This window comes from Arachis ipaensis, chromosome B09 (assembly GCF_000816755.2).
Source record: "Arachis ipaensis cultivar K30076 chromosome B09, Araip1.1, whole genome shotgun sequence".
Lineage (NCBI taxonomy): Eukaryota > Viridiplantae > Streptophyta > Magnoliopsida > Fabales > Fabaceae > Arachis > Arachis ipaensis.
The window spans coordinates 7,801,957-7,817,705 of record NC_029793.2 but is presented as its reverse complement, the minus strand read 5'-3'; the positions used below and the strand labels follow the sequence as shown (position 1 = coordinate 7,817,705).

Genomic DNA, 15,749 nt, shown 5'->3' with positions numbered 1-15,749 from the left:
TAATCATTTAAAATGATAAAGAACAGCATAATCTAATAGCAAAGAGAGTTTGAGTTCAAATCTCATCTTTATCAATTTTAAAGTTTTCACTTGTGCATTCTATGTGATTGCAGAGTTTACCGAGCTTGGAGGAAGTTTATCTCAGTGGTTCGAAGCGAATGATAGAGTGTCCAGATTTTTCAGGTTCTCCAAATCTCAAAGCAATATGGCTAAATCATTGTGAAAGCTTGCCTCATGTTCATCCTTCTATTTTCTCCCTTCCAAAACTTGGATTTTTAGCTGTGTATGGATGCAAAGAACTTAAGAGCCTAAGCAGCAACAACTGTTCAACTTCCCTTGAAAAAGTTGTTGCCTATGGCTGCCCAAATCTGCAAGAATTCTCAATCCCAATTTCAAAAGATCATTCTGATATTCATGTGCATTTGAGGTCAACTGCCTTGAAACAACTACCATCATCAATTGTGCATCTTCAACATCTTGTGAACTTCTCCTTTCCAATCAGCGATCTCCTCATGGATCTTCCTGAAAAGTACACCAATCAAATCATGCTTTCAGACCCTAATAACCAAGAATCTGACTCAGTGGCCACCTTACGTACAATCCTACCTAGCCCTATCTTCCATTATCTAAAACAACTGAAATTTGATGGATGTCAAAGCTTATCTGAACTCCCAGACAATATTTCTTCATTATCATCATTGTTGTACCTAAGCTTTCATAACACTAATATCTCAGGCTTTCCAGAAAGCATTAAGAATCTTCCGCGGCTCAAAGTTCTTTTTATTTGTCATTGTGAAATGCTACAACTTATTCCGGAGCTTCCACCTTCCGTTCATTGCTTTAGGGCTTGGGATTGCAAATCTTTGAGGACGGTGTTAAGTTCAAGTGAACCACCAAAAACACGGCAAGGTATTTTCATATAGAAAATTGCATAAATATATAGAAAAGTTACACGTCTATTCAATAATACTAAATTATCATAAATATATTGTTGTACATGTTCAATGATTTTTTTTTCTTCCGTTCAAAACTCAAGCGAAAATAAACACGGAACATCTTCTCGTGTTCTGTGTACTTTTCTATGAATAATTAATTTTGTTACTTTAAATAATAGTCACTTATTCTTGTAGTAGAATGAATACTGTAGAAAAAATTGATACAATATATTTTAGAACTTTATGTAAAGTTAATAGTTAAGACCTGAGAACCATTAAATAAAAATTTAGTCAAATCAATTAAATTATTTAAGCAGTTTTCAAAACCTAAATTTTTACTTATATTTTAATTTGTTTATTTTATTATTACTATAAAAAATTGGCATTATATGCTTCTGTAATATATTTAAAAGGTTGGTAAAGTGATTTTTTATTTTGTTTTTCTTTTCTTTTTTTCATATATTCATTTCAGCCACTTTTATATTCCTAAATTCCTAAATTACTATACCATTCTGAAAGATGCCATTGCTAGGATGGAAATCAGGGCAAAATCACTATCAGCAACAAGAACAGAAAACAGAAATGAAGAATTCACTGTTGTTGATAATGATAGTGATGATTATATTTATGAGGATAATATCAATGTTGGCAAGATTTGTTATTTCTTGCCAATTAGAGGCAATAAACTTGATGACTTGTTCCATGCTTCTTCTGCACAAAATGCAATCACTATTCAACTGCCCCAAGGTTCCAATTTCTTTGGTTTCATATTCTACTTGGTGGTTCCTCCAATACAACCATGTAACATGGTTGAAGAACTTGAAATTAGGTTTGGATTTGAATGTTACTTGGAAACAAGTTGGGGCCAAAGGACCCATATAGCAAGTTCGTCCTCAATAGAATGGCACTGCGACTTCGGGTCTGGATTTCAGATGGATGTTATGATGGATCATGTGTTGTTATGGCATGATTTGCAATGTTGTAAGCAGATAATGGAAATAATTGGAGGAAGAAATGCCATTGATGATGACAAGAATGCAAATCTGGAAGTTAAGTTCTTTGCCCGGCTACCAAACAAGGAGGAAGTAGCGATAAAGGCGTGCGGCATCCGTTGGATATACCCATATATGGAGGAGGAATCAAGAGGGTGCAGATTCAAGAGAAGCAGGGATGTTTTTGAGTTAGAAGCCATTGCATCTCCACATAAAGAAAAGGGGTTCGAATCTGATGATGAAGGGGAAGAACTAGTTCCTCCGGCAAAGAAATTTAAGCATAGCTTAATGGAAGTTGAATCAGTAGAAAACTTGAGGTAATTTTTTTAATTAATTAATTAATTGGTTACTATAGCTGAGTGTTAAACAAATAAGTTTAATTTAATTTATGCATGCTTTAGCTAATATTTTCAATGAACAGGAAAAAACTTGAACAACTTTTGCACATTCAATTTGATGGAGGCTCTCCGCTCTCTTAGCGCGGAGATCAAATTGGGGTACAATGTGTACTCCATTTACAATTAATTCTTATGAGCAATTTCAGTTTAAAGGTACATATTTTGATTACATTCCTTTTATTAATAACCTAGGACTGGATATAAAGGGGAAGAACTAGTTCCTCCAGCAAAGAAATTTAAGCATAGCTTAACGGAAGTTGAATCAGTAGAAAACTTGAGGTAATTTTTTTAATTAATTAATTAATTGGTTACTATAGCTGAGTGTTAAACAAATAAGTTTAATTTAATTTATGCATGCTTTAGCTAATATTTTCAATGAACAGGAAAAAACTTGAACAACTTTTGCACATTCAATTTGATGGAGGCTCTCCGCTCTCTTAGCGCGGAGATCAAATTGGGGTACAGTGTGTAGTCCATTTACAATCAATTCTTATGAGCAATTTCAGTTTAAAGGTACATATTTTGATTACGTTCCTTTTATTAATAACCTAGGACTGGATATTCTAGCTAATATTGTATTATGGTAGTATCTTCTTTTTTTCTTTATATATATATAAAGAAAGTGTGCTTCCCAGTTCAATTGGGGTACTCCATTTACAATCAATTCTTATGAGCAATTTCAGTTTAAAGGTACATATTTTGATTACGTTCCTTTTATTAATAACCTAGGACTGGATATTCTAGCTAATATTGTATTATGGTAGTATCTTCTTTTTTTCCTTTTTTTCTTTTAAACCACAATGCGTGTTATTGTAAAAGCTATAATATCTAAAATCACCACAATTAATTTTTATGTTATCGATTTTATAACAGTGTTATAAAGCAAATACCGAGGAAGAGATATAGAGAAATATCACTCCAAAACAGAATAATATCTTTCTGTTAAATTAAGGTACAGTAACTCTCATTTCTTTTGCAGACTAAGTGTTATGCAATATCTTTCCTTTTTTTCTTGTGTACTTGTTCCTTTTTTCTCTTTAATTGAGTTGGTTTGTGATTATCAAAAAAATAAAGAAGAGAAAAGAAATTAAAGAAAGTATAGCAGTGGATGCTGGCTCAACTCATATATATGTGTTTCTTTCTTTTAACTTATTTTTTCTGCCTTTTACAGAGAAGAACATATCATATGACAACTCCATCCAACACGAAAGCTTCTGTGGGGAACAGTTGTACTTCCTTTAGTTCATTATTGTTATAATAGTGGTCTATTTGGTCACTTTATAGCACACTTTCTCTGAGAACACATCATTACTTATTTTTGCTCATTTTATCGTTGTTCAATTTTCCCTGTCAATTTGGCAGTGCAGTTTAATTTGCATATTGTTTTTGCCACTTTCATGCTTTGTTTTATATTCATAATAAGATATTATCTATTATTAGAAGACGGGTTTTGATGATAATTGAGTCATGAAGGGAGACCGTATAAATAAATGTTATATCATTCAGGATGTCATTATTTCAATACAATACTTAACTTGTTTGCGACGTAGGTGTGGTAACCATTATGCATCTCAAAAGTCTTGAATGATTCGGTTTTAACATCATTTACTCTCTTGAGAAGATTCCTCAAAACTTTGCCAACACAATGGTACTCAAGGAGCCAAAACATGAACACGACATATACACCCCTGCCTTCTTGTCTGCCAAGGAATTAACTTTATTGTAATGTAAAGTTCTCTAAACTTTCAGACAACATTCATGTCTTACCATTATTACAAATATTATCATTACAGAATTGTGATGTCATTACAAGTTTGCAAGAAAGCATTGGGAATCTTCAGAAGCTCATAACTCTTTTAATCTGTAAAATGCTTTAATACATACCTACTCCACTTCCCCCGTCTATCATGTTCTTTTGTGTAAACAACTGCAAATCTTTGGAGACAGTCTCAAGTTTAACCAGTAAACCACCCAGAAAACACAAGGCATTCATTAGTTTCCATAACTGCCCAAAGTTGGATGATCATGCATATGAAATCATTTTGAGAGACTTGAAATCTAGCATAGAAATTATTGCAAATAATGATGGATATCCGAATAATGAAGAAAAAAATGATAATATCTCCTTCTACCATTTACCTAGTAAAGAGAGCATACTTAATAATTGGTTCCTCACTACTACTCTACAGAAGCTTCGATCATTGTTGAAGTTCCTCCAAATCAGAAGCTTTCTTCTTGCCTTGTTGTCTGCATGCTACTGTTCACAATACCAATATAGCAACCATTGGAATAAGCATATGATATTTGGATGTGAATGCAACATGGAAAAGGGTTGCAACAAATGAGAATGGATAACAACTTCTCACAATAGACCACACATGATGGTTGTATTCAAAATGGTGTCAGATCATATGAATATATGATAGTATTGGATGATGGAGAGTATATATTCCAACAAGATAATGGAAGCAATCAAAGAGACAAAGAGGGAAACCACTTGCAATCCTTTCCTTATGTTTGAGTTCGCTGCTCAAACAGTGGATAAAGAGGAAGTAGTGATAAAAGGGTGTGGATCCATTAGTGAACAATTTGATACAATACTCAAAGCTCCAATATTTAGAGATCACATTCCTTCTTGTTCTGTTTTTCATGCTTGCCTTGCATACCAAGCCATCGATAATCCCTTCATTAATATCTCGTTATTTTCTTTTTATTTTTTTCCTCATTTTTTTCAGCACAACTTTCACGTACTTTCCTTTTCTTAAATAGTTCTTCATAGTTTCTTACTCTGTAAAGGTTGACCAAGCTTCTCTGCTTCACTTTTATAAATATATCTTTCAAAAGTGTGGCACTTTGTAATATTCATCCTTTTTAATATCAAAATAAGTTAAAGGATTTAATTTTAATGTTGTATGATATTAAAGTTCTCCATACTCTTGTCTAATTATATATAAATGAACATATTAACATTTTTTATTGTATTGGGAGTATTTTCACTTTAACAATAAATATAAATCACAGAGAATATTATAGATGACTAAAAATTTTTTAAGACCAATTAAGAGTATCAGTTTAATTTTATAATGCAGTCCTATAGTTGACATCGTTTGTTTGTGTGGTTAATTATTGTATCATAATAAAAATCTATTAAATGTGTATATTTACGACAGTTGGATAATGAAAAATTTATATTGTTGTCTTAGAGAATTGGAGAAAGAGTGGATGCATATTGTTGGGATTCGGATATTATCAAATGGCTCCGAAGATTTTTTGTATATTGTTTTGCTTTCTATATTGGCAAATGGCTCCAAAGATTATTAGTAAGTTGCCTCATTATGTAAACTAAGCTTTTACTTATATTATTTGATGATATTGCTGTTTTTTCTCGAACAGTTTAATTTTCACATTATAGCTAAGTTAATTTTAAATTATGGTCTACAGTTATAATTATTGTAGTTGCAATATTGCTGATAATTGTTATCAGACTGAAATTAAGTGTGATAGAAATTTACATAATTTGCTTGCAATATAATTGTATCATACCTTCAAACATGCTATAATAGGTTGCAGTATATATTCCAATTCAAATTACAAGAAAAACATTATACTATAACAACCACAATGCCTAGCAACAATATCTATCATCACCACAATTAATTTATTGTCAATTTTATAACAGTGGTGGAGAACAGACACTGAAGAAGAGATATAAAGAAAGCTCACTCCAAAATCAGAGTAATATTTTCCTGTTAAATTATTGTGTATGTGGTGGTTCGTTTTTAGTGTTGCAACATATTTTTAGTGTTGCAACATATGCAGTGTTAATGAGAAACTTAAATGGTACTCATTTTGGGGGTTTTATTTCTTGTCATCTAACTATTGCGTTGTTGTTAGGTGTGGATATGGGGCTGGCATAAAATGCTATATATTGATATGGTTATTGGCTTGTCTTTCTTTTAATCCACCTTAAATGTTAAGAGGCTTTTGTTCTATGGGAGCTTCGGTAAAAAACTAAATTAAAGTACTGGTGATGATATGTTGACATTTATTTACAATAAGTATATATTCAGAGGGAAAAAAAAACTAATTTTGGATTCATTTATTACGGTGAAAATGATGAAATTATGTTCATACTACCAATTATTACCCATAGTGAACTAGGAATTTTTTTAGTATGCCATGATCAGAAAATTATTGCAATTTTTAAGTGAATATATATTTTTTTATCTACAAGACTTCATATTCACATTGAATATATTTCAAAAGAACATAATAATTAGTCACAAAAAATATATATAATAATCTCTCAATAGAACTAACAACACTTTATTTATAAGTGAGTATCTTGCTAATAATATAAGATTAAACATACTGATATCTAATTCTATTCAGATTTTTCTAAACTTATCTGACAAGTTTCTCTCATTTTTATTTATTTATTTTATCAAAATATGGTTGAATAGGACAAGAGATGTCAAAGTTTAACTGAACTCCCAGACAACATCTCTTTGTTATCATCATTGTTGTTGATAACCATTCATGACACTAATATCATGACCTTTCCAGAAAGCATTAAGAATCTTCCTCGGCTCAAACTTCTTTTTATTCGTCACTGTGAAAGGTTACAACTTGTACCAGAGCTTCCACCTTCCCTTCAAGCTTTTAAGGCCTGGGACTGCAGATCTTTGAGGACAGTGTCAAGTTCGAGAGAACAATTAAAAAGACAGCAGGGTACTACTTTTGCATTCCTGAACTGTGTGAAGTTGGAGGAAGAGTCATGCTTTACCATTTTGAAGGATGCCATTGTTAGGGCTGAAGCACAACAACTATCACCAACATTAGAAGAAAACAGAAATGAAGAATTCATTGTTGATTATGGTGATAGTTTTCTTAGTGAGCATGACGTCAGTGTTGGCAAGGTTTGTTATTTCTTGCCAATTAGAGGAAGTAAACTTGATGACTTGTTCCATCATTGCTCTTCACAAAATTCCATCAGCATTCAATTGCCGCTAAGTTCCAATTTCTCTGGTTTCATTTTCTACTTGGTTGTTCCTCCGATACAACCATGTGATAAGGGTGACATTGAAATGAGTTTTGGCTTTGAATGTTACTTGGAAACAAGTTGGGGTCAGAGGATCCATAAAGCAAGTTTGTCCTCACTGAGGTGGAGAAACTGTGTTTACATTGGATTTCAGATGAATCTTTTGTCGGATCATGTGCTATTGTGGTATGATTCGCAATGCTGTAAGCAGATAATGGAAATAATCAGAAGAAGAAAGGCCATTGATGATGATGACCAGAATGCAAATCTGGAAGTTAAGTTCTTTGCTCGGCTACCAAACAAGGAGCAAGTGGCGATAAAAGCGTGCGGCATCCGTTGGATATACCCAAATATGGAGGAGGAATCAAGAGGGTGCAGATTCAAGAGAAGCAGGGATGTTTTTGAGTTAGAAGCCATTGCATCTCCACATAAAGAAAAGGGGTTCGAATCTGATGATGAAGGGGAAGAACTAGTTCCTCCAGCAAAGAAATTTAAGCATAGCTTAACGGAAGTTGAATCAGTAGAAAACTTGAGGTAATTTTTTTAATTAATTAATTAATTGGTTACTATAGCTGAGTGTTAAACAAATAAGTTTAATTTAATTTATGCATGCTTTAGCTAATATTTTCAATGAACAGGAAAAAACTTGAACAACTTTTGCACATTCAATTTGATGGAGGCTCTCTTAGCGCGGAGATCAAATTGGGGTACAATGTGTACTCCATTTACAATTAATTCTTATGAGCAATTTCAGTTTAAAGGTACATATTTTGATTACATTCCTTTTATTAATAACCTAGGACTGGATATTCTATCTAATATTGTATTATGTTAGTATCTTCTTTTTTCTTTATATGTATATATAAAGAAAGTGTGCTTCCCAGTTCCCAGGGTTTTTTTTTTTTGGGTGTCAGACCTTCTCAGTTATATTTCTAAAGATACTATTCTCTCTTTCTATTTGTTATTTTCTATTTGTCTCCCAATTATATTTCTAAAGATAGTAGCTAGTTTGGATGGATCCTATTAGGGTTTAAATTGCAGCTGCAATTATAAATGTGATCATGGTTATGATGGTCGTAATTGCGGATATTTGAATTTTGTGATATTTATCACAGACTATTCCATACACGCTGCTGCAAAACCGAAAAAAAGAAAAAAACGCTGCCCTATCTATATGAATAACAATGAAAGAAACAAAAGCTTGGGCTTGCTGTTAATGGCCAGAGGTAGAAGACGCCATGCTGACTAGAGGAGATCGTGAATTGCTACACTTTCTGTTGGGCTTGGGGCCTCGGCCAATTTCCATAATCAAAACAGGCTAGTGCTATTAGTCCATTTCAATTTGATAGACTAGTGTAGACTCAAAAACAAATATTTCATAGATTAGTGTGCTCCATCTTGTTACTTTTGATTTTGACCCCTTTTTTTTCACTTTAACTTTTGGTTATAATTTTATAACCTCTCTATTTTAGAACCAAATATTAATTATTAAAAAAAAGAGAAATGAAAAAGAAAAAGGAGAGGAGCTATGCATGCATGTCAAATATTAATTATTAAACCCAATTAGGCTCGATTTATTTTGTTTATTAAATAAAATCGTGGATATTTATAAAGTCTATTTAATTATATAGGTCAAACTGTAGAATTTTAAAATCCAACAAACAGGCCAACTTTAATAAAACTGCTACTAATCCCCGCTTTCCTTGTAGCATGAGAAACTGGCATTTCAATAAGTTCTTGAATCAGAGTTGAACCTTCAAATTTTTTTATTTTTATTTTTAATTCAAAGGTTTTGGACCACAAATAGTATGTTACCACATATGAAACTTCGCCTTGTTCCTGTTACCTTTGTTACCGCAAAATGAGTTTTTTTCGGTTTTTTCGATTTTCGATTAATTTAATTCTCGGTTTTTTCGATTCGGTTTGGCGGTTTAATTCGGTCTGGATCGGTTTTGAACACCCCTAACAAGTATATTATCTCGTATTGGTATAGCTTAACTTAATGCTATTTAGAATATTTTTTTATTTTTTAACTCTGCGAATCTTCTAACAATGGAATTCATGCAACCTTTGGTATATTATTTCATTCCTTATTTTAGTGTCAATACCGTGTGTAGTATGTATGTGCAGATGCTCGTTTCCATTTTGCGTGATAGTTTGTTTATCCATTTAATTCATTTGTACAATTTCCGAGTCCAGTTTAAATCCCAAACTTAGTGTGCCAAGACTCAAGAAGCAAAATAGAATTGCTTCTTGTTATTACTATATATCACTTCTCATATTGATACCAACAGCTTATTTATATCTTAAAATTTATATATTTTGGTGAGTACACAATAATTTATTACTTTTATACTGTAATTCAACTCACACACAATATAACTGCATGTTATTATGTTAACAATCTCGTTACATGACTAATAAGGATTCTGGTAACTTTTGCCAACTTTTACTTATAGTTGTATTTAATAGAAATATTTTTGTAAATGTATTTAAAAGAAATGTCTTTTTTATGATGGTATCTAATAGAAGTATCTTTGTAGATGTATTTTTTAAATATATCTCCTTATATATGTATCTTCTAGTGGAAATGTCTTTAATATTAATTGTTAAAAACAAGAGACTAGACTGAAGAAAGAATTTGTGTATTATTGAGTGTATTCAAATTGTCTATAATGATATAATATAGAATGGTATTTATAGGTACTAAAAGAATCGTAATAATAAAGACGTAATATTCTATAATAAATATTCCGATATACGAATTGGTCCTAATTGATCCTAATTATATTCTAACATCCCCTCAAACTCAAGTGACAACTTGAGTTTGAAACTTATTTAAAACAATGAAATAAAGAGAAAAAAAAACTGCATAAACTGATAAAACAGGTGCAGACAGAATTGCCGGAAGGAAGCGCAGATGGAACTGCCGCTAGTCTGAAGAAAGCACAGACGGAATTGCCGTTAGTCTGAAGGAAGCGCAGACGAAACTGCCGCTAGTCTGAAGGAAGCGCAGACGAAAGTGCCGCTTGTCTGAAGGAAGCTCAGACGGAACTGCCGCTATCTAAAGGAAGTGCAGACGGAACTACCAGAAAGAAACGCAGACGGAACTGCCACAAGGAAACACAGACGAAACGCAGACGGAACTGCCACGAGAGAACGCAGACGGAACTGCCACGAGAGCAAAAAATATATGATTTCTTCATGAGAATAGGTAAGCAGCGGATGACAATGGCGTTTGATCATTCGACTCAAAAAAACATAAGACAGAGAAAATAGGCTAGTCGGTGAGGTGAAAAAGTATCAAAGGAGTGATAAAAGGAAAATAAGAATGACATAGAAAAAAAATGCAAAAACTACGGTGATTTCACCGCAAGGAAAATAATCTATCCTCTTCAAGGAGGATACCATAGCTCTGATACCATGTTAAAAACAAGAGATTAGACTGGAAAAATGATTTGTGTATTATTGAGTGTATTTAAGTTGTCTATTCAAGTTGTCTATAATGATACAATATAGAAGGATATTTATAGATGTTAAAAGAATCGTAATAATAAAGACGTAATATTCTATAATAAATATTCAGATATACTAATTGGTCCTAATTGATCCTAATTATATTCTAATATTAATTATTATTGACAATAAATTAACAGATATAATATTTTCAAATTCTTGTTACTTCTAAGAATAAATAAGTTAGGAATTGAACACTTTCTTATACGTAATCCAAATTATTTCAGTTTTATTTGAAAATAATCAAATTATAAATAACTGTATATAAAACACACGCATATATATGTTTTTGTTCTTAACTTTTTGATACATGATAGTCTTATGGTTTTTTGAATCAGTTCTGCTACGTTACCAACAGCATATCTGCCAACTTCTGCCAATTTTTATTTATAATTGTGTTTTATGGAAGTGTGTTCGTGGATGTGTCTAATAAAAATGTCTTTTTTATAGCTGTGTTTAATAGAAGTGTTTTTATAGATATATTTTCTGGATGTGTCTCTTTATATATGTATTTAAAATATATTAATTATTAGACACATCCACGAACACACTTCCATAAAACACAATTATAAATAAAAGTTGGCAGAAATTGACAGATAATATATTGGTACCCTACTTGAATACTTTATTTATTTATTCATTTTATGCGTTACCATTTTATAATTGTTTAACGGATTGGTCTTTTCCTTTTTTTGTTCCCTTCTTTATCATCTGTTAATTGAACTATTTTTATCATAGGGTTAATGTCAAATTTACATTATGTGAACAAGGACCTAAAAAGTAACTTTCTGGAAAACAATTAATAAGCATTTTAACCAGAACGATAGTGACCGGGAAACTGCGAGTAAAGAGCATGAAATGGAAGCACAAAAGTGAACAAAAATTGGTGTTTCTAGTTCAGCTGGGTCCTTAACTTTACATCTGATTCTGCTGATTGTGAACAAAGAATTATAAAAGATTATTTACCATTTGGACGGGAGAATATTTTGAATGATCTCTATATATATGTAGCTATAATTACTTTGAATCTAATTCCTCTTAAAATGCTAACCTATATATAATTATTTTGTATTAGAAAAAGTATAAAAGAACAACACATATAGGAAATAATGCGAATAACAGATTAGAAAAAAGGTAAATTAATTTTAAAATTAAAAAATTCATTAAAAAAAATATTACGCCAATTAATCCTAATTTTATTTTAGAAAACCTTCTTTTTCTCTCTCTAGCTGCACTTTCCATCTCTCACTAGCTGTCGCCCAGTATCCTCCGTGGCGCCGCACAAATTTCATTGCATCGCCTCCACCCTGCCCCGTCGTGCCATCACAACTTCTTCTCCTGCGCGCTGCAGCAACTATCGACCATGCAAGCGCAGCTGCCGTTTGTCCTCTTCTCCCCTGCGTTGCACCGCACGTTCTGGACGAAGACTTGCCCATCCTGCCGCGTCATCACAGCTTTCTCCCCATGCGCCGCAGCAACCACTGACCATGCAAGCGAAGCCATCATTCGCCCTCTTCTTCCTTGCATGGCACCGCGCGTTCCGAACGAAGACGCTGCCGGTTCACTTCCGCATTCCACAGTCGCCACCAAAGGTAGCCATCACATTCGGTACTTGTCTTTCTGAGATGTTGTCATCCCGCGAAACCCGCGCAATTGCTGCCATAATTAATTCATGATCTTTTTCTCCTACAGTCGCTGCTGTTACCTTCCCTGAATCGCCACCTTTAATTTCTGTTTACGACTCCAGGATCGCCGTCTTGAATTGTTATTCATTTTATTAGGTATGCAAATGGTTGTTTTCATTTTAAAGTGGATGTTTATTTAATTTGGATTGGAATTAAGTAAAAGTACAATAAAATTTGATAGATGTTCATTTTATTAGGTACGTGGATGGTGAAAAAATATATATATAAAAAATAACACATAGACATTCCTGAGCCACAAGTATAAATCCTATAGCTAGAAGGCCAAAAAAGAAGAGAGAATCCTAGTTTTATTAATTTATTACTATGGTTCTGAAAATCGAATCAGACCGGTCGGTTCAACTGGAAAAACCGAAAATTGGTTACCTAGCCGGTCCAAGTAAGGTCAGAAATCGCCTAACAAAAAATCGATGAGAAAATCGGTCGAACCGACGGTTAACTGATGAACCGGGAGAACCGTCCGATTTTTTAACAGTTTTTGGTTTGGATATTAAACTACTAAACGACGTCGTTTTGAAGGTAAAAAAAAAAAAAGAGAAGTTAAACGCAACGAACCCTAATCCTAATCTCAGTCTCACACTCTCACAAGAGAAAGCACAACATAGCCACCACGGGAAGAGAAAGCACCCACGGGCCACGATCGAGCAGCCCCTCTTCGCCGTCGCATAGCCACCACCATCGCCACCGCATCCCACCGCCATCGCCACCGCATCCCACATCCCACAGCCCCTCTTCGCCGTCCCACGGCCCCTCTTCGCCGTCGCCGAGCTCCCCTCCTTGTTAGTCATCGCCGAGCTCACCTCTTCCATCGTCGTCGCCGAGCTTGCCTCCTCCTTCGTCGCCGTTATTCGCCACCGGTAATACTCTGTTCTTATTCGTTTGCGCCTTCCACCTCGCCTCCTGTTTAATCGTCGCCTCCTCCTTCCACCTCGCTGCCTTCTGATTTTCTGTTCTTGATTTTATGATTTATTAGCTTGCGATTTGTTCATGATTTGTTATCTGTGCTTGATTTTATAATTTTTTTGTTCATGACTTGTTATCTATGTTCATGTTTTGTTATCTGTGTTCATGTTTTGTTATCTGGATTCATGATTTGGTATCTGTTCATGATTCATTATCTGGATTCATGATGAGGTCATCAGAAAAATTCTGTTTGAGTTGCTGTTCATGATTTGGTATCTGTTCATGATTTGTTCACGATGAAATGAGTTGCTGCTTCATGATTTTGGTTGCTGAATTATTTATTTGTTCATGTTGGATTACATGATTTTGGTTGCTGCTTCATGTTTATATGGATTACATGGTTTTCTGAAGTTATTTTTTGGCCTTTGATTTTCTGATTGTTACAGATGGAACAATCACAAAGTAACCCACAGCCACAAGATAATGCTATTCAAGATTCTCAAACTGGTTCATCCAGAGGTAAATCTAATTCAGCTTGGCAATATTTTATAGTGAAGTATGACAAAAATAACAAGGCTCAATATGCATGTATTTTCTGCTTGAATACTTACAATGGAGGGGGGATATATAGAATGAAATATCATCTTGCAAAAATCCCTGGACAAATTAAAGTTGATAACAAAGTAACTGAAGATATTGAACTTTAATTCAAAAGGCTTTTGGAGGAAAATAAAAAAAAAGGCAGAAAATTATGAAGTTGTTTGTGAACCTCTAATAATAAACTTTGATGTTTGAAGTTGTTTGTGAACCTCTAATATTAAGTTATGGATAATTTATTATGTGAAATTTTAAATTTTATTAAGTTAGAAATTATTGAATTTATATATTTAAAATTATTTTTAGGGTTTTTAATAATTTTATTTAATATTTTATTAAACCGGTTCAACTCCGGTTGAACTCCGGTCGAACCAGTGAACCATTGAACCAGCGACTTCACTGGTTTATTGACCGGTCCGGTTCTCGCAACCTTGTTTATTACCAAGTAAAAAGTGATGGGTTTGGTAGATATTGTTTATTTAAACAACAATGTTAGGGAACCAAAAGGGTATTAGCCAAATATCTTTGGGTGAATCTAAAATCTCTACGAATTAATATATATGGATGTTTCTTCTGTTAAGTATCAGAATATTTCTTTTTCATACTAAATGGATGTTCTTTTATATATTTTTCGAATTTTTTTTATTACAAATGTGGATGTCTCTATTTCTTTAAGAATTTCATAATTTTTTTTAAATTTTATAGATATTTAATTATTTTTGCTAAAATATAACTAGATATTTCTTTTGTTAAGTATTAGGATGTTTTTTTTCATATTAAATGAATATTTTTTTTATATTTTTGTAATTGTTCAAGGGCTCCTTTTGGCTCAGATCAAGTGTGTAGTTTGCAGTTTCTTTAATCATCAAAACGGCACCTAATATCCCAAAACGCAGAGAGCAACGAAGTGACATAAATATCCACCAAATTATAGGAGAACTAAATGCGCATTCCCCCTCATCATTGAGAAGATCTGAGGAATATCACTCCAAGATGCATTCTTTTGCTACAACACATGCAATGTTTCTTCAACTTGCGTTTGAAATCATACTAACATTTCTATGCTTTGTACATACTTCGGAATCTGCACAAATCACAATCTCACCGAAGTGTGATTCCATGTGTGGAGAATTTGAGATCCTTTACCTGTTTGGAATGAATGATCCCGCGTGCTATGCGGGTAAGTGGTTTGAAATAGAGTGCTTGAACACATCCATGAACAACGTTCCCACTCTCACCCCTTACCTGAAAGCCGCAGATCTGGAAGTGAGATCCATCGATGCGTTGCGCAGCACGGTTACGGTGGGGAGGCGGAGAGGCCTGACGATGGAAGAGAGGGGTCTGTGTGTGTGATTGTTGGAGGTGGGTAGGTTAATGTGAGAGAGAAGACGAAGGTTTTTATAGGTTTTAATTAGATTTACCTAATCAATTTTAAATTTTTTAAATTTTGAATTTAAAAAATTTAAAATTAATTAATTATTAATATAATTTTAAACAAAGCTAGGGAAACAAAAGGGTATTAGCTAAAAACCAGCCAAATACCTCTGGGTGAATCCAAAATCTCTACGAGTTAATATATATGGATGTTCTTTCTGCTAAGTATCAGAATGTTTCTTTTTCATACTAAATGGATATTCTTTTATATATTTTTCGAATTTTTTTGT

General features: G+C 33.2%; 3 protein-coding genes and 1 long non-coding RNA gene across 4 annotated transcripts in view; all 4 read left to right on the top strand.

Moving 5' to 3' along the window:
- LOC107614895 (TMV resistance protein N-like) overlaps positions 1 to 1,959 on the top strand; it is a 3,677-nt gene extending 1,718 nt beyond the window's left edge. The window contains exons 3-5 of the mRNA XM_021111727.1: positions 114 to 909; positions 1,455 to 1,820; positions 1,925 to 1,959. Of these exons, the coding sequence (XP_020967386.1) occupies positions 114 to 909; positions 1,455 to 1,820; positions 1,925 to 1,959 (1,197 nt within the window). The remainder of the gene's footprint in view (positions 1 to 113; positions 910 to 1,454; positions 1,821 to 1,924) is intronic.
- LOC110266228 lies at positions 3,128 to 3,872 on the top strand. Its single transcript, XR_002353296.1, has 2 exons — positions 3,128 to 3,277; positions 3,497 to 3,872. It is a non-coding gene; the product is annotated as an uncharacterized LOC110266228 (long non-coding RNA).
- Positions 6,802 to 8,151, top strand: LOC110266227 (disease resistance protein RPS4-like). The gene is made up of 2 exons (XM_021110456.1): positions 6,802 to 7,900; positions 8,005 to 8,151. Exons 1-2 carry the CDS (start codon positions 6,879 to 6,881, stop codon positions 8,099 to 8,101), a joined length of 1,119 nt encoding a protein of 372 aa, XP_020966115.1. The 5' UTR covers positions 6,802 to 6,878; the 3' UTR covers positions 8,102 to 8,151.
- The window catches only part of LOC107614894 (TMV resistance protein N-like), a 4,155-nt gene continuing 3,610 nt past the window's right edge, over positions 15,205 to 15,749 (top strand). Inside the window, exon 1 of the mRNA XM_021111726.1 lies at positions 15,205 to 15,424. Within this exon, the coding sequence (XP_020967385.1) occupies positions 15,205 to 15,424 (220 nt within the window). The remainder of the gene's footprint in view (positions 15,425 to 15,749) is intronic.